This window comes from Cebus imitator, unplaced genomic scaffold (genome assembly GCF_001604975.1).
Source record: "Cebus imitator isolate Cc_AM_T3 unplaced genomic scaffold, Cebus_imitator-1.0 Scaffold217, whole genome shotgun sequence".
In the NCBI taxonomy this organism is placed as follows: Eukaryota; Metazoa; Chordata; class Mammalia; order Primates; family Cebidae; genus Cebus; species Cebus imitator.
The window spans coordinates 3,348,499-3,367,021 of NW_016107532.1; the positions used below are offsets into that span (position 1 = coordinate 3,348,499).

Consider the following 18,523-nt stretch of genomic DNA (forward strand, 5'->3'; position numbering starts at 1 on the left):
TTCAGGCAATTCTCCTGCCTCAGCCTCCTGAGTAGCTGGGATTACAGGCATGCGCCACCATGCCCAGCTGATTTTTTGTATTTTTAGTAGAGACGGGGTTTCACTATGTTGACCAGGATGGTCTCAATCTCTTGACCTCGTGATCCACCCACCTCGGCCTCCCAAAGTGCTGGGATTACAGGCTTGAGCCACCGTGCCCGGCAATTTTTTATATTTTTGATAGAGATGGGGTTTCACCATATTGGCCAGGCTGGTCTCGAACTCCTGATCTCAGGTGATCTGCCTGCCTTGGCCTCCCAAAGTGCTGGGATTATAGGTGTGAGCCACCGCTCCCAGTCTTCTGTGATGCTTTTGCTAGCCCCATACAGTCGACGCCTTGGGCAGCAGCTTTTTACCATGAGTCTCCAGTTGGAGTAAGATTTTCCTGTTAGGTCCTCACATAAATACCTTGTCTTTTTTTTTCATGACACTCATCAGTTTGTAACCACATGCATGTGTGGATAATGATAGTTTATTATATCTCTCCTCTGCTAGAGTGTATCTGTTTTGCTTACGACTGTTCTTGGCATGTAGCAAGTACTCAGTAAATTTTTGTAGAATAGGTCAGGTGCGGTGGCTCACACCTGTATTCCTAGCACTTTGGGAGGCTGAGATAGGAGGATTGCTTGAGCTCAGGAGTTCAAGACCAGCCTGGATAACATGGCAAAACCCTGTCTTTACAATAAATACAAAAATTAGTTGGGCATGGTAGCGTGTGCCTGTAGTGCCAGCTACTTGGAGGACTGAGGCAGAAGGATCACTGGAACCTTGGAAGTTCGAGGCTGTAGTGAGCCAAGATTGTGCCACTGCACTCCAGCCTGGTAACAAAGTGAGATCATGTCTCAAAAAAAAAAGGAATGCATGCCCCGCCTAAGTTTCACTACTGCTTATTGGACCACAGGTACCACATTGAGGTGAACCGTGTTCCTGCTGGCAACTGGGTTCTCATTGAAGGTGTTGATCAACCAATTGTGAAGACAGCAACCATAACGGAACCCCGAGGCAATGAGGAGGTAGAGTTTCTGAAGAGACCAACTGGGTTGGCTTAAGCTAGATGGTCCCATGGACGCACATGAGCAACAAACAGGGGACTGATCCAGAGTCATTGCCATGTCCTGGTTCTAGGCTTAGCTTTCTTGATATGACCCTGCTGGATTCTCCCTGTACTCGGCTCAGGTGCTAGGGATTAGGACAGGTGTCTTTTATTCTTTTCCTCCTCCCTTTGTTCTGCCAGAATACCTGGGAAGAAATGGTCCTTCAGGTTACCCCCACGCAGCCCCAGGCTCCTGGTTGGGGAACACATAGTCTGATCCTAAGCAAGTCCTCTGCTCCTCTTGTACCTCTGCACGTTCTGTGCCTGCTCATGCCAGTTGCCCTCAATCCTTTGTGCTTTGGATCTCAGGCTCAGATTTTCCGGCCCTTGAAGTTCAATACCACATCTGTTATCAAGATTGCTGTGGAGCCAGTCAACCCCTCAGAGCTGCCCAAGATGCTTGATGGCCTGCGCAAGGTCAACAAGAGCTATCCATCCCTCACCACCAAGGTATGCCCATGGTCTGCAGCAACTGCTGAGCCCTGCTATCCCCAGCTGAGTGGGCAGAGCAGCACGCCACTTTGTGTCTGTGACCTGCTGCTTCCAGCAACCTATGTCAGGAGCAATCTCAGCCTGTGGCTGCCATGTGAAGGCAGGACAAGACGTACGTACGTGTGTGGGTGTGGGTGTGTGTGGGTGTGGGTGTGTGTGGGTGTGGGTGTGGTGTAGCCTGTGGCCGTCATGTGAAGGCAGGACAAGGGATTGTGTGTGTGTGTGTGTGTGTGTGTGTGTGTGTGTGTCAGTCATAACCTGCGGCTGTCGTGAAGGCAGGACAAGACCCATGTGGGGGGGTGGTATAGCCTGTGGCTGTCATGTGAAGGCAGGACAAGCCCCGTGTGTGTGTTCGTGTGTGTGTGTGTGTGTATTTGTGTTCCCCATATGTCTTTAGCTAGAAAAATATATATTTCTTAATGAATGTACTTTGAATTGATTCTCTAGAGAAGAGAAGGAAAAGTGAGCTATTACTCTGATCCTTGTGTGCTTATGAGCCTGCCAGTGACCTTTCCAGGTAGCTGGCCAGGAGGACTAAAGAGCTAGCTTATGTCCATGGATGTAGGGTAGAGTTTGACCTAAGTCATTAAAATGGGAATTAAATCATTGACTTCACACCTAGTAGCACTGTGCTGAGCGGTCTGGTGTCTTGAGGACGCGCTCATGGGCAGATGCTCCTCACTGAACCTTCTTGAAGAGGCTGGAACAGATGCTAAGTAGTAGCTGTTTCTGATAAGCACCTTCTTGTGGTCTCTGGCCTTGATTTTGTTTGCATGTTCTGTTGCTGGCATAAGAGAAGCCAGGCTGTGACTGCCAGGACTATTGTGTTGCAGGTGGAGGAATCTGGCGAGCATGTGATCCTGGGCACCGGGGAGCTCTACCTAGACTGTGTGATGCATGATCTGCGGAAGATGTACTCGGAGATAGACATCAAGGTAGAGCAGTGTCTGGCCAGGAGCTGGGTTTACAATCTAGACTTTCACAAGTGACCAAATCCTTGAATTCCCAGGAAGCTCCAAGGGAAGAGAGTATACACGTGTTTGTGAAAACCGTGATCTGTTACTTCTTATATGGGAAGGCTTTTGAGAACTGGTTTGCTCCCTTCTGCTGTGTCATACATTTAAAATCAAGGCTCAGCCATGCTTGGCGGCTTACTCCCAGCACTTGGGGAGGCCAAGGTGGGAGGATTACTTGAAGCCAGGAATTCAAGACCAACCTGAGCAACAAAGTGAGACCCTGTCTCTACAAAAATTAAAATAAAAAAATTAGGCAGGCCAGGCATGGTGGCCCATGCCTGTAATCCCAGCACTTTGGGAGGGTGAGGTGGGAGAATCACTTGAGCCCAATTTGAGACCAGTCTGGGTACCATAGTGAAACCTCGTCTCCACAAACTGGCCCAGTGCAGTGGCACATACCTGTAGTCCAGCTACTCGGGGGCTTAAGTGGTAGGGTCACCTGAGCCTAGAAGGTCGAGGCTACAATGAACTATGATTGTGCCATTGCTCTCCAGCCTGAGCCTAGGAGATCATGGCTGCAGTGAGCAATGATTTTGTCATTCCTCTCCTTTTTGACATGGAGTCATACCCTGTCTTAAAAAACTAAAAAAATAAAAATTACCTGTGGTGGCTTGCACCTGTAGTCCCAGATACTCTGGAGGCTGAGGCAAGAGGATTGCTTGAGCCCAGCAGTTCGAGGCTGCAATGAGATATGATCATGCCACTGCACTGTAGCATGGGTGACAGAGCAAGACCCTGTCTCAAAAAATAAATACATTCCCATGTGTATTTTCTTTTTAGGTATTAGAAAAAAAAGAGAGAAAATAAATAAATAAATACATTGAAAAGTAATAAAATAGGCTGAGCATGGTGGCCCATGCCTGTAATCCCAGCATTTTGGGAGACCAAGGCAGTTGGATTGCTTGAGGTCAGGAGTTCAAGACCAGCCTGAACAACATGGTGAAACCCCATCTCTACTAAAAACACAAAAATTAGCCAATCATGGTGGCAGTCACCTGTAATCCCAGCTAGTCAGGAGGCTGAGACAGGAGAATTGCCTGAACCTGGGAGGTGGAGGTTGCAGTCAGCTGAGATCGCACCATGGCACACCAGACATGGTGAGACTCTTATCTCAAAAAAAAAAAAGAAGAATCTGGGTAGAAAACGAAAAATAAATATAAAAAAAAGAAAAGGCTCCCAAGCCAAAGTTATTCTTGGTCCTTTGCTAGGGAAATAATTGCATGATTAACCCATGGGTGGTGATTAGGTCTCAGGGTGGGTGGTTTCAAGGAGAGAGTGGGGACTGGCTCTCCTGGATTCGTCAAGCCTTGATGTAGCCCCTCAAACCATGCGTTGCTTGGCCTCTGTGTCCTAGTTGAGATGTACTTTCTCTAAGACCCTGTGGTATTGGGGACAAGTACCCTCAATACCCCTCTTAGACTCTTCTACTGACGTTCCCAGGAAGGATTGGTGTCGTAGAAAACCGTAGGTTTCCCAAGCAGCAGACCACTTGGGGGCTTCAGGGCAGAGATATGCACTCAGACGTTGTGGATTGAGAATGTTGAGAATGGCACGGGTGCACACCAGTGGGTCTCTAGCACCAGGTGTGTCAGACCCATGGGGGTTGTTCAGTGAATCGTTGTGGATGGCTGAATGGATGTTGAGAGCTACCTTAGAAGACTAGAATTAAGGCCCTAATGTGACACCCCACTTGATCTTGGCTCAGGAGTCTAATTTCTTTGCTACAATAAGTTTTCTCAGGCTTTTCGGTGATGGTATGGACAGCTCTTTTAACCTGCTGTTGTACTTGTCACTTGTGCTGATTAAGGCAGTTGGGGTTTTCACAGAGGTAGCGTCAAGGGAGCTTCTGAATTCCCTTAGGTAAAAGGTTGTCCTTCCAACAAAATTAGAACTCAATTCAGTAATTTATTTTCTATTTCCCAGGTGGCTGACCCAGTTGTCACGTTTTGTGAGACGGTGGTGGAAACATCCTCCCTCAAGTGCTTTGCTGAAACGCCTAATAAGAAGTAAGCTGGGAGCACAGTGTCCCCAGGACTGCAGCCTCCAGGATGCTCTCTCTCCTTTATCTGCCACCTCCACCCCCCACCGTGAGCACTGTGCACAGAGAGACCTTACAGCTAGGAATGGGGGGTGCTTAGAATACTTGAGTTACACTCCAGCCCTCTCACCCTTCTGCCTTTGAACACAGTGCCATGGGATTATTTGCCTTGGGTATTCCCAAGAGGAGTTTCTTAAGTGCCACTTAGCCTCTGTAAAATGACCATCTTGAAACTTTACTCCAAACCTTGCTCTTTTTTTGGTTTTGGTTTTTTTGACACAGGCTGGAGTGCAGCCTCGACTTGCTGGGGCTTAAGCAATCCTCGCAAGCAGCTAGGACTGTGGGTACACGCCATGCCACCTGTTTTTGTTTTGTTTTGTTTTTTGCCAACACTGGTCTTAGACTCTTGGGCTCAAGCATTCTCCCACTTTGGCCTCCCAAAGTGTTGGGATTATAGGTATCAGCCACCATGCCCATCTTAAACCTTACTTCTTCTTTATTTTTTATTTATTTTTTTTTTTTTGGAGACAGAGTCTTGCTCATTTGCCCAGGCTAGAGTGCAGTGGCACGATCTCGGCTCACTGCAGCCTCTGCCTCCCAGATTCAAATGATTCTCATGTCTTGGCCTCCCGAGTAGCTGGGATTATAAGCGCACACCAGCACACCTGGCTAAGTTTTGGTGTTTTTAGTAGAGACAGGGTTTTGCCACGTTGCCCATGCTGATCTCGAACCCCTGACCTCAGGCAGTCCGCCTACCTCATCCTCCCAAAGTGCCAGGATTACAGGCATGAGCCACTGTGCCCAGCCTAAACTTTTCTTTTTTAAAGACCAGGAGATTCAAATGAAAGAAAGAAGATAAGCGCTTTGCCCTTTTTGCTCTCCTTTGCCCCGATCCTGTGGTGTTTTTTTTTTGTTTTGTTTTGTTTTTTTCCCCTTGAGATAGGGTCTCACTCTGTCATCCAGGCTGGATTACAGTAGTGCCATCATGGCTCACTGCAGCCTCAACCTCCCCAGCTCAAGTGATCCTCCCACCTTAGCCTCCCAAGTAGCTAGGACTACAGGTGTGCTAACAACACCTGACTAATTTTTTTTATAGAGCTGGGGTCTGTTGCTTTGTTGCCCAGGCTGTTAGTATTTTTGTTTGTTTGTTTTTAAGAGGCAGTATCTTGCTGTGTCACCCAGGCTGGAATGCAGTGGTGAGAGCCATGGCTCACTGCAGCCTCAAATTTCTGGGTTTAAGTGATTCTCCCACCTTGGCCTCTCAAAGTGCTGGGATTACAGATCTGAGCCACCACACTTGAAACCCATGTCTTTCAGTGATGTCACTTCCTCAGCAGTCCATCTTGTAACCTTTTTTTTAGGAATGCCTCTTCTGCTGTTCTGTTAGCCCTCCTCACCACCCATTTCCATTCTGACCAGGAACAAGATCACCATGATTGCTGAGCCTCTTGAGAAGGGCCTGGCAGAGGACATAGAGAATGAGGTGGTCCAGATTACATGGAACAGGTAAGAATGGGGCTCTGACAGGGTCAAAAGGAAGCAGGGATGCCACGGCTTACCTGCTGGGTCTCTAAGAGCACACATCTTTCTAGGAAGCATTTATATCTTTGCCTTTGCTCTTGTCCTGGGCACAGTAGGTAGAATGAGGTGACTGTCTCCTAGGAAGGGAGGGTTTGTGGCTCCAGGACCAGCAATCACAGAGCTGGCCGACAGCTCCATTGTCTCCTCCTTTCCCCAGGAAGAAGCTAGGAGAGTTCTTCCAGACCAAGTATGATTGGGATCTGCTGGCTGCCCGTTCCATCTGGGCTTTTGGCCCTGATGCCACTGGCCCCAACATTCTGGTGGATGATACTCTGCCCTCCGAGGTACAGCAGAACTGATGGGAACTGGGTGGCAGTCTCTTACCTCTGGAGTGGAAGAAACTACAAAGTGTTTATTTCCAAAAAGTATTTTGTGTTCTCTTGTAAAGGACAATATCCTCTTACAGGCGTATTTATCTTCTCCTTCCTCTAAACGCTTCAGCTGTTGTCAGGATGACTGCTAAGGAGGCCTCATGTTTCTCTGTAGGTTGACAAGGCTCTTCTTGGTTCAGTGAAGGACAGCATCGTTCAAGGTTTCCAATGGGGAACCAGGGAGGGCCCCCTCTGTGATGAGTGTAAGTCCACCAGCACTCCCCTACCCCAGTCCACAAGGGTCCTTAGAGCCAGTCTTATGAGTAGGATGGGCTCACCATCTTTAGGACTGGGCAGGAGAAGCAGCTTGGGGTACACAGGACTGTCCCATGTCCTGGACCAACGTCCTTCCTTCTCCCTCCTTATCCTGGTACATCCATGTGGTATAGCCTGGGAATTTAAGTCATTTCCAAACTGTTACTTGCTCCTCATTTCTAAGAAGCGTTTGGCCCTGGACATATTTGAGGAGAAATATCAAGGGGATGATGAGATCAGAGTGGTTTATAGACCCTGATTGGGCTTTATGGGACCAAATGTACCGGGATTTATTCTACATCCACAAAAATGTAAATATCTACAGAAGAAGGAAATAAACTTCTAGGAAAGTTCTATGTTTGAGCATGGCCTGAAGCAAACCCTAAGCATTTACGTAACTTCTGACCTCTTTGCCATGGGCCTTGCTTATTCAGTTAGAACTCCTACCTCCCGTGTGGTTTCTGTACCATGTCTTTCATGACTGCAAGACAACTGCAGTGTTACAGGAGACTGCTACTCCGCCATGGTCCCGTGGCAGGCCCAGAACCTCTCTCTAGTCAGCTGCCCCCACCTCTTTTACAGTGATTCGGAACGTCAAGTTTAAGATTCTGGATGCAGTGGTTGCCCAGGAGCCCCTGCACCGTGGCGGGGGCCAGATCATCCCCACAGCCAGGAGAGTTGTCTACTCTGCCTTCCTCATGGTAAGAGAATGAGGCTATAGGGGACCATCTGCTTCACTGGACAGGGCACTAAGAGGAGCAGCAATTGGGACTGCAGGCCCCCAGCCTTCCCCAAGCTGAGGGCCCTTTCTTCTCACTCTGCTGCAGGCCACTCCTCGTCTGATGGAGCCTTACTACTTTGTAGAGGTCCAGGCACCTGCAGACTGCGTCTCTGCGGTTTATACTGTCCTGGCCAGGCGCAGGTGAGCAACCCCAGGTATATTAGGGAGAGTGCTGAGAGCAAGAGCAGACCAAGAGGCACCTTGGCTCCTGCAGGGAGGAGGGTTGGCCTCCCCTTCCCTCTTCACTCTGGAAACCCTGAGAGCTGATTTCCCAGAAGGAAGTAGGAAAAGAGTGAGGCAAGCCCCAGCTTTTCTTCAGATTAAAATTTGATGTTTCTTTTGGGGTCCCCTCCTCAGAGAGGTCTTGGAGAAAGTGCTGAGGCAAGTCAGTGATGGGAATGTCTTTGGGCCCGTGTCCCATCACTGTCCCACTCCTGTCCTCTCCAGAGGTTGCTGCCACTTTGACTTCCACAGGGAATTAGTCTGGGCGCAGTTGCTCACGCCTGTAATTCCAGCACTTTGGGAACCTGAGGCGGGTGGATCACCTGAAGTCAGGAGTTCAAGACCAGCCTGACCAACATGGAGAAACCCCAACTCTACTAAAAATACAAAATTAGCCGGGTGTGGTGGCACATGCATGTAATCCCAGCTACTTGGGAGGCTGAGGCAGGAGAATTACTTGAACCTGGGAGGTAGAGGTTGTGGTGAACCAAGATCATGACATTGCACTCCAGCCTGGGCAACAAGAGCAAAACTCCTTCTCCAAAAAAAAAAAAAAAAAAAAAAAAAAAAAACTCAAGACCACAGGGAATTTAAACTGAGAGCCCCCGAGCCTTTTCTGCTCTGTAGAACATTCTTGGTTACTCTTTCTTTGATGGTAACTCTGGGCTGGGATGCGTTTGGTAACAGCCAATGGCAGATTGCTTCTTGTCTTTCGGCCTTTGTTTAACTAGAGACTCAGCCTTTATTTTTTTGTTTCAGGGGGCACGTGACTCAGGATGCACCCATCCCAGGCTCCCCTCTGTACACCATCAAAGCTTTTATCCCAGCCATCGACTCTTTTGGCTTTGAGACTGATCTCCGGACTCACACCCAGGGACAAGCCTTTTCTCTGTCTGTCTTCCACCATTGGCAGGTGAGAAAACAATGCAGGCTGGCTAGCTTGGCCTCGCACCTCTGCAAGCCTCATCCCCTTCTGTCCTGATCCCCCTCCAAGCCCTAAGTGAGATGTACAGCATCCTAGAGAAGACTCTTCTTCTGGGGAGCATATATTCAGGGCAACTTGAATCTGTGTCTCTCAGTTTAAAAAAAAAAAAAAAATGCAGGACCAGCATGGTGGCTCATACCTGTAATCCCAGCACTTTGGGAGGCCAAGGCGGGCAGATCACGACGTCAGGTATTGGGAGACTAGCCTGGCCACTATGGTAAAACCCTGTCTCTACTAAAAATACCAAAAAAAAAAAAAAATTAGCTGGACAGAGTGGTTGGCACCTGTAATCCCAGCACTTTGGGAGGCTGAGGAGAGTGGATCACCAGAGGTCGGGAGTTTGAGACCAGACTAACACGGAGAAACCCTGTCTCTACTAAAAATACAAAATTAGCCGGGCGTGATGGTGCATGCCTGTAATCCCAGCTACACAGGAGGCTGAGGCAGGAGAATCGCTTGAACCTGGGAGGCAGAGGTTGCAGTGAGTCAAGATCATGCCATTGCACTCCAGCCTGGGCAACAAGAGTGAAACTCGGTCTCAAAAAAAATTTTTTTTTTAAATAAAATAAGAATCCTGCTTCTGGGCCCAAATCTTCTGGGGAGTCTGCCTGGGCCATCTGAAATTCCTTTGCCTTTTAGATTGTCCCTGGTGATCCTCTGGACAAGAGCATTGTCATTCGTCCTTTGGAGCCACAGCCGGCACCTCACCTGGCCCGGGAATTCATGATCAAAACTCGTCGTAGGAAGGTATGTCTTCCTTGGGCCTGTACCCAGCCCTCAACCCCCCAGGACTCTCAGAAGTAGGATCTCTATCTCTGTCTTTTGGTCCCTTTTCCTAAAGGACCCTTTTCCAATGTAGACATATGATCTCTATACTCTTGAGGCACCTAGACCTGGGCCCCAGTCTTGCTGTGAAAGAAGAGCCTTATCCTCCCTTATGATAGTACCCTGAAAGCAGGGGTCCTGAAACACCACCACCTACATTCCTGCTACCACTAGCCTCACTGAACGCAGGTCTTGGGTGGCCTCCCCACTCAGTCTGCCACCACCTCAGTCTTTCTTGTGTTTTTCCTTGTTCTGCAGGGCCTCAGTGAAGATGTGAGCATAAGCAAATTCTTCGATGATCCTATGTTGCTGGAACTCGCCAAACAGGATGTTGTGCTCAATTACCCCATGTGAGTGCACGGACTCCTGGCAGCTCCTGCTCCCTGCAGTGGGTTGCAACTCCTGCACTTGAAGCTGAGACCTGGTATGACATGGCCTTCGTGTTGTTAGAGAGTGTCTGGAAGCTGCTGTTGGCATCTTGAACAACTCACCAACCTCTAACCCAGAGCACCAGTGAGAGAGGAGCATTTGGCCTCCTGCTTCCTTCTGTGCCCTCTGCCAGGCTCCATTTCCAAGGAAAGAGAGGAGCTTGCTTGGGCTCACAGAAAGAGAAGGGGGGATGGAACCCCAAGGGGCCCTATCTTTGGTATTTACATGGAATTTTATTTTCTACAAGTTTGACCTTTGCCATGGTTTGCAAGTGAACAGAACATTTTGACCTCTGTCTTGCTCTGCTCCTTTCATCCCTGTCTCCCCTGCCCCTTCTGGTCCTGGTGCTTACATTTCTGAATATATGTCATCTCCCAAGAGGCTTCACTGCCTCTGCTTCCAGCTGCAGCCTCCTTCCTGCCTGAATCCCCAGGGAAGCAGCCTGCCTTTTAATTCAGTGTTCCCATGAGCATCAAGGCCCTGTTATTGCCCCTTTGCTCTCAGTCCGTGCTGCTTCAGGGTGGGACCTAAGATGGCTTGGGAGTTGTTGGGTTCCTGGGATCAGAGGTCTACCCCACCACCTCAGGAAATTGCTGCCCCGCCCCCCAAGAATCTCCCTTGCCCTGGGGTATGGGGCCAGAGCACTTTGATTTCCAGCCATTTGCTCCAAGTCCTCTCCCCAGCCACCACCAGTCCCTTACTCTGTTCTCCCCCAATGAAAAAGAGTCTGTTGATTTTTCTCAAAACTGCTTTATTAGGAACATACCAGGGATTGATTTAGGGAAGTCGGACTGCCTCGGCTCCTATAGGAGTCCTACTTCTCTCCAGCGTCCTGTGCCATCCTTTTCACATAATCGCTACACATTGTGTACACAGTCCCTGTGTGAGGGAAAAGAAGTCATGCCTCTTGGCATTGAACCCTTCACCCATCCTCTGTCTCTCTCAGGTGTCCCAGGGGTTCACCTCTAGCTGCTCCCTTCAGAGTCCAGCTTCCTGCTCAGCCCCAGGTTCCAACACCTGTTCCAAGCATCTGACCAAACAGCCTGGGGAAATCGCCCATCTGACAGCTTACAAAGCAATTTCACGTGTATTGTGTATCTGAGAAACCTTATAGCAGCCTGTGAGGTAGGCAGGCCAGGGGTGGTTATTGTTATACATCAGGAAACTGAGGCTCAGTGAGAAGGATTTGTCCACTGTCACAGCAAGTGGCTGCTTTTTAATCTCAAGAGGAAGAGAAATTCAACATGTGTTCTGTTGCATGATTTTTCTCACCCTAGGGCAAACTGTCATGAGACACTGTGCACCATCCCCACCGATCTGGACAGGAGCCTAAACAGGGAAGATGGCTCAGAATAGGGGTTTCACCAAGGACGTGATGTGGAGCCCAGAATAGGGAACAGGGACTTAGGTCATTTTTTCTTTTCTTTTTTTGAGATGGAGTCTCACTCTTGTCTAGGCTGGAGTGCAGTGGCGCAGACTTGGCTCACTGCAGCCTCTGCCTCCCAGGTTCAAGCAGTTCTTGCCTCAGCCTCCTGAGTAGCTGGGACTACAGGCACACACCACCATGCCTGGCTAATTTTTGTATTTATAGTAGAGATGGGGTTTCACCAGGTCCTCCAGGATGGTCTTGATATCCTGACCTTGTGATCCACCCACCTCGGCCTCCCAAAGTGCTGGGATCACAGGCATGAGCCACTATACCTGGCCAAATCATGGTCCTTTTAACTGTTGGGACTTACAGATATACAGACTCTGCCTAATAGGGTTTATCTCATTCTCCTGTGACCCCACGAAGCTACTCACCTAGCATGATTGCACCCACTACACAGGCCTGTGCTGCCACTCGGGTGTGAATCAGGTGTATGGACATCTTGGTGGAACCACGAGACCTCAGCCGGTAAATCCTGTATGCTGCTACCACCAAGCAGCCTCCTAAGCCTGTGGGGAGAGAACACAGCCCCTGGGCCACGACCACAATGCACAGCACTCCCCTAATGAGAGACACCTCACCAGGCAGTCTGAACACCTGGATAAACAGCTGTTTTTATGCAGCATCTCATGGGGGAGGGGGGGATGCAGGGGGCCTAGGGGGATCATTAGAATATTGAGTTTTGCCCTTCAATGGCATTTTCCAAGTGGCTGCCTCCCTCTAGTGATGCCCCTCGCCCATATACAAATAGCTGATCACCATGACACAGCCCCTCCCCACCAATTTGCTCTGCTTTGGGGCCTTCTTCAGCCACACTGCTGGCTCCCACCTCCTGGTACAGCTGTTTTCCTACTTTACCAGGGCCATCAGGCAGGAAGCCCTGGGGGACCCCAAAGTGCTCCTCTGACCCTATTTGGGTGTTGGTGCTCAGCTTCCTCATAACCCATGTACTCGGTTAGCCGCCACCTCCGCCCATCCACACGTCCTCATTTCGTTGTAAGGGTTTACCCCTTGGCATCTTTGCTGTTAGTTCCCTTGTTCTGTGAGGAGGACCACTTGGGTTCTCTGACTTCTGCTTTATTCTTCTTGGAGGGTACCAGAAGACATGATTGCTCAGAGAAGGCCCCCTACTTGTACCCCATTCCTTTCTTCACTTACCTACAGGCACCAGGGGAGATTCCCGAGTCTTCCTGAGGAGCTTCTTACACACACTGTCTTCATCCTCGGGTGACACCCACCAGCGTCTGTTAGCAGACATAATCCTGGACCTGGATGTAAGCAGCTGGGACACCTAGGCTGCAGCTCAGTTCTAGAGAGAGGCACTCCACAATCAGAACTCTGATTCCTCAGTCTGGAGAGGAAAGGAGGGTTACCCACTAAGACCCATCTCACCATGCCCAACACAGCCTCTCCTTGAAAAGCTGTCCCTCCCAGGTATCCCATCTCGGGTGGCTGGGCCACTAGTGCCATTTCTCCATGTCCGTTTTCTACCATCTGCCTCTTGCCCAGCTCATTCTAACGTCACTGTTTTCTCAGCTTCCCCTTCCCCCATCTGCATCCCTGTGAGTGTGATCCTTGGGCCAAGAAAAACAGCTGGAAAAATCCATGGATCAGGGAGAAACAGTCCTTGAGCACTGGGGACCCGCTGGCCTTAGGTCTGTGATAGTTGGTCCTGAGGGACCTACAGAGCAGGATGTGGCCCCAGGGAGCCAAAACCATGCTAGACCAGGCAGTGTTACAGCATTGGTTACCAAGTTGCCAGAGATTGCAATGTCACACATCGATTTGCATGTAATTTAGCATATATTTTGCATATAAGTACTAAAGAAAGACATGGTTCCTGAGCTGCTCCTGTTTTTCCAGGTCCATCTCTCCAGGCAGGTTCTTCACAATTACCAACTGGCTACCTTCATCTCTGGGCTGGAAACCCTGTCACTCTTCTGGCCGACCCCTGTAAATGTCTTCTGTGATCAGAGTCTCAGAGTCCTGGTCCTCAGACCAGGGGTTCTACCAATAGGATGCATTTTTCTTTTCTTTTTTTTTTTTTTTTGAGGCAGCATCTCACTTTGTCACTCAGGCTGGAGCGCAGTGCCAATCACTACAACCTTGGCCCTCCAGACTCAAGAAATCCTTCCACCTCAGCCCCTCAAGTAGATGGGACTACAGGTGCATGCCACCACACCCAGCTAATTTTTATATTTTTTGTAGAGACAGTTTTGCCATGTCACCCAGCCAATCTTAAACTCCTGGGCTCAGGCGATTTGCCCACCTCGGCCTCCCAAAGTGTTGGCATTACAGGCATGAGCCACTGTGCCTGCCCTGAGTCAGCTTCTATCCTAGTTAGAAGATAACTCCTCTCCTGGAGGAGCAAGGACTCATGGCCCCCCAGGTTCTTGGCATGCTGGTGCTTACCCTAGGAGATGGCTGGAATGTGGAGAGCGAGCGGCCAGTCCAGGGCTCTGCGTCTGCTGTTTTGAACTCACCAAAAGCGGTTGATGGAGCTGCCACTGTGGGGTCAGGGAAGCAATGACTTGGGCTTTATGAAGACTTTGAAGTCAGGGATGGAGAGGGGAGGGGAAAGGACAGGGCATCAGTCTTAACCCCCCATCCGCTGAGTCCCAGGCCAGAGCTCCAGGCTCTGGAAAGTAAGGAAAGACCAGATGGAGAGGAGCCCCTAACTAGATTCAGTCTTCTAGTTCCCATGGAATTAAGTGGCTAGATCAGACAGGCTTGATGTGGAGAACGGAGATGGAGATGTAGGAACAAGGATGAGCAGAAAGCCTGGTCCTCCAAGCAACACTGCCTCGGATTCTCTTAAGAACAATGTGGAATATAAATAAAAAGCCCTAGCTGGGAGAGGCACGCTCTCTGGACTGCCTTTTGGTTTTGAGTTGTGTTTTGTTTTGTTTTTTCCCCGAGGCCGAGTCTTGATCTGTGGCCCAGGCTGGAGTGCAGTGGCACAACCTTGGCTCACTGCAACCTCCACCTCCCAGGTTCAGGTGATTCTCCTGCCTCAGCCTCCCAAGTAGCTGGGATTACAGGCACGTGCCAACACGCCCGGCTAATTTTTTGTATTTTTAGTAGAGACGGGGTTTCTCCATGTTGGTCAGGCTGGTCTCAAAATCCTGACCTCATGATCCACCCACCTGGGCCTTGCAAAGTGCTGGGATTACAAGCCTGAGCCACCACGCCCTGCCGGTTTGGGTTTTTTTGTTTGTTGTTTGTTTTTTGTTTTGAGAGGGAAGCTCTGTCGCCAGGCTGGAGTGCAGTGACGTGATCTTGGCCCACTGCAATCTCCACCTCCTGGGTTCAAGCAATTCTCCTGCCTCAGCCTCCCAAGTAGCTGGGACTACAGGCACGTACCACCACGCCCAGCTAATTTTTGTATTTTAAGTAGAGATGAGGTTTCACCATATTGGCCAGAATGGTCTCTATCTCTTGACCTCGTGATCCACCTGCCTCGGCCTCCCAAAGTACTAGGATTAGAGGCATGAGACACTGCACCTGGCCGTGTTTTGTTTTTTCTCGACAGGATCTCCCTCTGTTGCCCAGGCTATATGTTCTTAGCTCACTGCAGCCTCAAACTAAACTCGAGGCTCAAGCAACCCTCCCATCCTAGCCTCCTAAGTAGCTGGGACCACAGGTGCACACCACTACCACGCTTGACTCATTTTTGTGTTTTTGGTAGAGACAGTTTTATCATGTTGCCCTGGCTGGTCTCAGAACTGGCCTCCCAAAGTGCTGGGATTACAGGTGGGAGCCACGGGGCCCAGTTTCTAGAATTCTATACTACTTATGGGGTGATGCTCACTCAGGTTACAGGGATGACAGTAACTGGGATTAGGGCTCTTCTGTACTTAGTATATTTCTTTTTTTTTTTTTTTTTCCCCTTTTTTTGAGATGGAGTTTCACTCTTGTTGCCCAGGCTGGAGTGCAGTGGCGTGATCTCAGATCACTGCAACCTCTGCCTCCTAGGTTCAAGTGATTCTCCTGCCTCAGCCTTTTGAGTAGCTGGGATTACAGGTACCTGCCACCAAGCCCAGCTAATTTTGATATTTTCAGTAGAGATGGGGTTTCGCCATTGTTGGCCAGGCTGGTCTTGAACTCCTGACCTCAGATAAAATGCCCGCCTTGGCCTCCCAAAGTGTTGGGATTACAGCCGTGAGCCACTGCACCCGGCCCTATACTCAGTATATTTCAAAACTCTCAGCTATGCTATATGGTAAGTAGCAGTTTGTTCACAAAGGAATGGAGCTTCAGAGAGGCTGAATGACTTATCTGAGCTAGTATATGGCAGTTTTGTCATCTGAACCCAGGTCAGGTTGGCTCCAGTGTTTGCACTCCTAACTGCAATGCTAACCTCCAGGGGGCTGGTTAAATGGAAATTCTTTCCAGATGGATACTGAAGCTTAGGAATGCTAGTCAATCCTGGCATCCTTGTTTAGGAGAAGAAAAAGTACTTGCTAAGTAAATGGAAAAAGATAGGGCGTGCTAGGGAGATCCCACTCCATCCCAGGCCTTTGTTCCTTCCCTAGATTACTCAGCCCTGTGTGTTTATCCTAAAGGGGCTTTGCAGCACTGGAAATTTGTTCAGCAGCTGATGTCCTTTTCTCCCCCCAGCATTCACTGCTCTAGGCAGAGACCCAGGGTCACAGCAACTCCCCAGGGCCTTCACATGTCCCCGGCGTCCATGGGAACTCTCCTCCCAGTCTTTCACATAACACCCTCCTGTGCTGCCTCTCCAGGTTCCGCAGTGGCCTGAATTCTCAGGAGATGGACACTATATTCCCTTTGAAGTCCTTTGAAGAACAGGAGCCAAACCATGGATAGTGAAGTTCAGCTTCTCCCTATTGAAATGATGGTGATGTTCCCACAGTGTCTCAGCCCAGAGCTGAGAAATAATTGCCGTGATTACTGAGCACCTTCTATGGGCCAAGCAGTGTGCTAATTGCTTTGTTTTTGTTTTATTTTGAGACGGAATTTCACTCTGTCACCCAGGCTGGAGTGCAATGGTAATCATAGCTCACTGCAGCCTTGAACTGGGCTTAAGGCATCCTCTAGCCTCAGCCTCCCGAGTAGCTGGGAGTACAGGTGCGTGCCACCACACGTAACTAATATTTGTATTTTTTTTTTTTTTTGAGACGGAGTTTCGCTCTTGTTACCCAGGCTGGAGTGCAATGGCACGATGTCGGCTCACCGCAACCTCCGCCTCCTGGGTTCAGGCAATTCTCCTGCCTCAGCCTCCTGAGTAGCTGGGATTACAGGCACGCGCCACCATGCCCAGCTGAATTTTTGTATATTTAATAGAGATGGGGTTTCACCATGTTCACCAGGATGGTCTCGATCTCTTGACCTCGTGATCCACCCACCTTGGCCTCCCAAAGTGCTGGGATTACAGGCTTGAGCCACCGCGCCCGGCCTTTATTTGTGTTTTTAATTAGAGTTGGGGTTTCACCCTATTGGCTAGGCTGGTGTCAAACTCCTGCCCTCAAAGTGATCCACCCACCTCGGCCTCCCAAAGTGCTGGGATTATCCTCCTGAGCTGCCATGCCTGGCCTCCTTTGTGTAGATTAATCCTCACAATAGCAATGAGGTAGCTGCTATTATCTCCACTTCACAGACAAAAAATTGGGGCTCCATTAAGCGTTTTGCCCAATAGTAAGGGACAGAAAAAAGGCCAGATTTCTAACTCACTACTCAGGACTAACTTGAGAGAATGTAAAGTAGAGGAGAAGTCTTGAAATAGAAGAAGCAAAATTGCTTTGTATTTCAAAAACTTCTGAGAACATACAGTAACTAAAAAAAACTTGAAGGAACAGATTTCTGTAGAGTCCTGCTTTAGTAAACAGATAAGATAAAATTATGATGGCATCATTTTTGTGAACATGCGGAGTCTTTAATGTTTTCCATTTATGCATTGCTACATTAGTAATTTGTTTAGTAGACCTCTTTTTCTTCCAAATCAGGTCACATCAATAGAAATTCTGATTTAGAGGGGCCTAAATCAATGATGCAGACAGACTTAGTGTAGGCCAAAGCCAGACGTGGGATCAATTTGCCCACAAATCAACCACTCTAAATATTGGGTTCTGCCACTCAGTCTCTTAGAGTCTATGGCTTCGTCAGTAAAAGCAAGGTAGCACCTGCCCAGAGGATGATCATAAGGGTTAAAAGAGAATTACTGTTAGAATTCCCCCTGCACTGCTGCTCCTCTTCCTCCAGGAGCAAGTGGCAGGGAATGGGTAGCAGGCTGGGGGAAAGTGGAGAGTCCCTGACAACAGATGGCAAAGTTACCATATTCTGTGTGGTTCCGAATTCAGCACAGCTTTTCTCATTCCCTTCCCCCAGACCCCCTCCTTCCTGGGTTTGCCCACCCTAATTGGAAACTTCAGGCTTGTTCTCCCTGTTGTGTTAAACGGGAAGGGATGGGGGGAAGGGGGACTAAGTCTTGAAGCTCTCAACAAGATCTAAGGCACGGCTGTGCTATTTATAGCCCAAGGGAGCAAGCAACTGGGAGGGGAGGGACATGCAGCTTTTGCCTTGAGCTAATAATGGGGGCTGTGAGTGAGGGCATGATGGAGAATGAACCAGCCTAGGGACAGAGGATGCTTGCAGTTGGGGTTGGAAAGGGAAGAAATGGGGTTGAAGGGCCGGGAGAATCAAAGGGAGAACACAGCAGGCTATGTAGTTGTGTCTGGGGGACTTGAGGGGTAAGGAGTGGAGTAACAGGAACAGGCAGTGAAAGTTTGCAGATAATACGGCTAGGCTGAGGTTGCTTCCTGGTGGAGGCAGGCTGTAACATCCTCCCCTCGCCCCACCCTTTTAAAAACAGACATTGCCAAGGACCTCCTAGCATTTGTCCAAGGACAGCCCCAAGGGCCACAGGCCTGAAGCCAGAAAGTGCCTTTGGTGTCCTCTTATCTTGCTGAGAAGACTTCAGATTTTTCTTTTTTTTTTTTTTTTTGAG

At 49.2% G+C, this 18,523-nt stretch overlaps 2 protein-coding genes across 6 annotated transcripts in view; one reads left to right on the top strand and one right to left on the bottom strand.

The window, feature by feature from the left end:
• EFTUD2 (elongation factor Tu GTP binding domain containing 2) overlaps positions 1-10,505 on the top strand; it is a 52,207-nt gene extending 41,702 nt beyond the window's left edge. Inside the window, exons 17-28 of one of the 2 annotated variants that reach the window (XM_017549321.2) lie at positions 941-1,052; positions 1,442-1,582; positions 2,458-2,559; positions 4,564-4,646; positions 6,098-6,184; positions 6,417-6,543; positions 6,746-6,833; positions 7,468-7,586; positions 7,713-7,807; positions 8,648-8,801; positions 9,513-9,620; positions 9,957-10,505. In XM_017549321.2, coding sequence (XP_017404810.1) covers positions 941-1,052; positions 1,442-1,582; positions 2,458-2,559; positions 4,564-4,646; positions 6,098-6,184; positions 6,417-6,543; positions 6,746-6,833; positions 7,468-7,586; positions 7,713-7,807; positions 8,648-8,801; positions 9,513-9,620; positions 9,957-10,052 — 1,312 coding nt within the window. In that variant the 3' untranslated portion in view covers positions 10,053-10,505. The remainder of the gene's footprint in view (positions 1-940; positions 1,053-1,441; positions 1,583-2,457; positions 2,560-4,563; positions 4,647-6,097; positions 6,185-6,416; positions 6,544-6,745; positions 6,834-7,467; positions 7,587-7,712; positions 7,808-8,647; positions 8,802-9,512; positions 9,621-9,956) is intronic. The other variant, XM_017549322.2, reaches the window with a different exon arrangement.
• A 361-nt stretch (positions 10,506-10,866) lies between these two features.
• Positions 10,867-14,232, bottom strand: HIGD1B (HIG1 hypoxia inducible domain family member 1B). 4 transcript variants are annotated; one of them, XM_037746012.1, is made up of 4 exons: positions 13,969-14,232; positions 12,715-12,907; positions 11,931-12,065; positions 10,867-11,006 (listed from the first exon to the last, which is right to left on the bottom strand). In XM_037746012.1, exons 2-4 carry the CDS (start codon positions 12,812-12,814, stop codon positions 10,942-10,944), a joined length of 300 nt encoding a protein of 99 aa, XP_037601940.1. In that variant the 5' UTR covers positions 12,815-12,907; positions 13,969-14,232; the 3' UTR covers positions 10,867-10,941. The 4 variants fall into 4 exon arrangements, with proteins under 4 accessions (XP_037601940.1, XP_017404884.1, XP_017404883.1 ...); XM_017549395.2 differs by having other exon boundaries at positions 12,715-12,865; positions 13,969-14,231; XM_017549394.2 differs by lacking the exon at positions 13,969-14,232 and adding an exon at positions 12,949-13,603 and having other exon boundaries at positions 12,715-12,865.
• Positions 14,233-18,523: the final 4,291 nt, after the last annotated feature.

Bases quoted from the DNA above. Each gene is read 5' to 3' on its own strand.
- HIGD1B (XM_037746012.1), bottom strand. From the start codon at position 12,814: ATGTCTGCTAACAGACGCTGGTGGGTGTCACCCGAGGATGAAGACAGT. The intron at 12,066-12,714 runs GTAAGTGAAGAA...CTCTCCCCACAG, and splicing joins ATCTCCCCTGGTGCCTGTAG to GCTTAGGAGGCTGCTTGGTG. The intron at 11,007-11,930 runs GTGAGTAGCTTC...TCCCTCACACAG, and splicing joins AGTGGGTGCAATCATGCTAG to GGACTGTGTACACAATGTGT.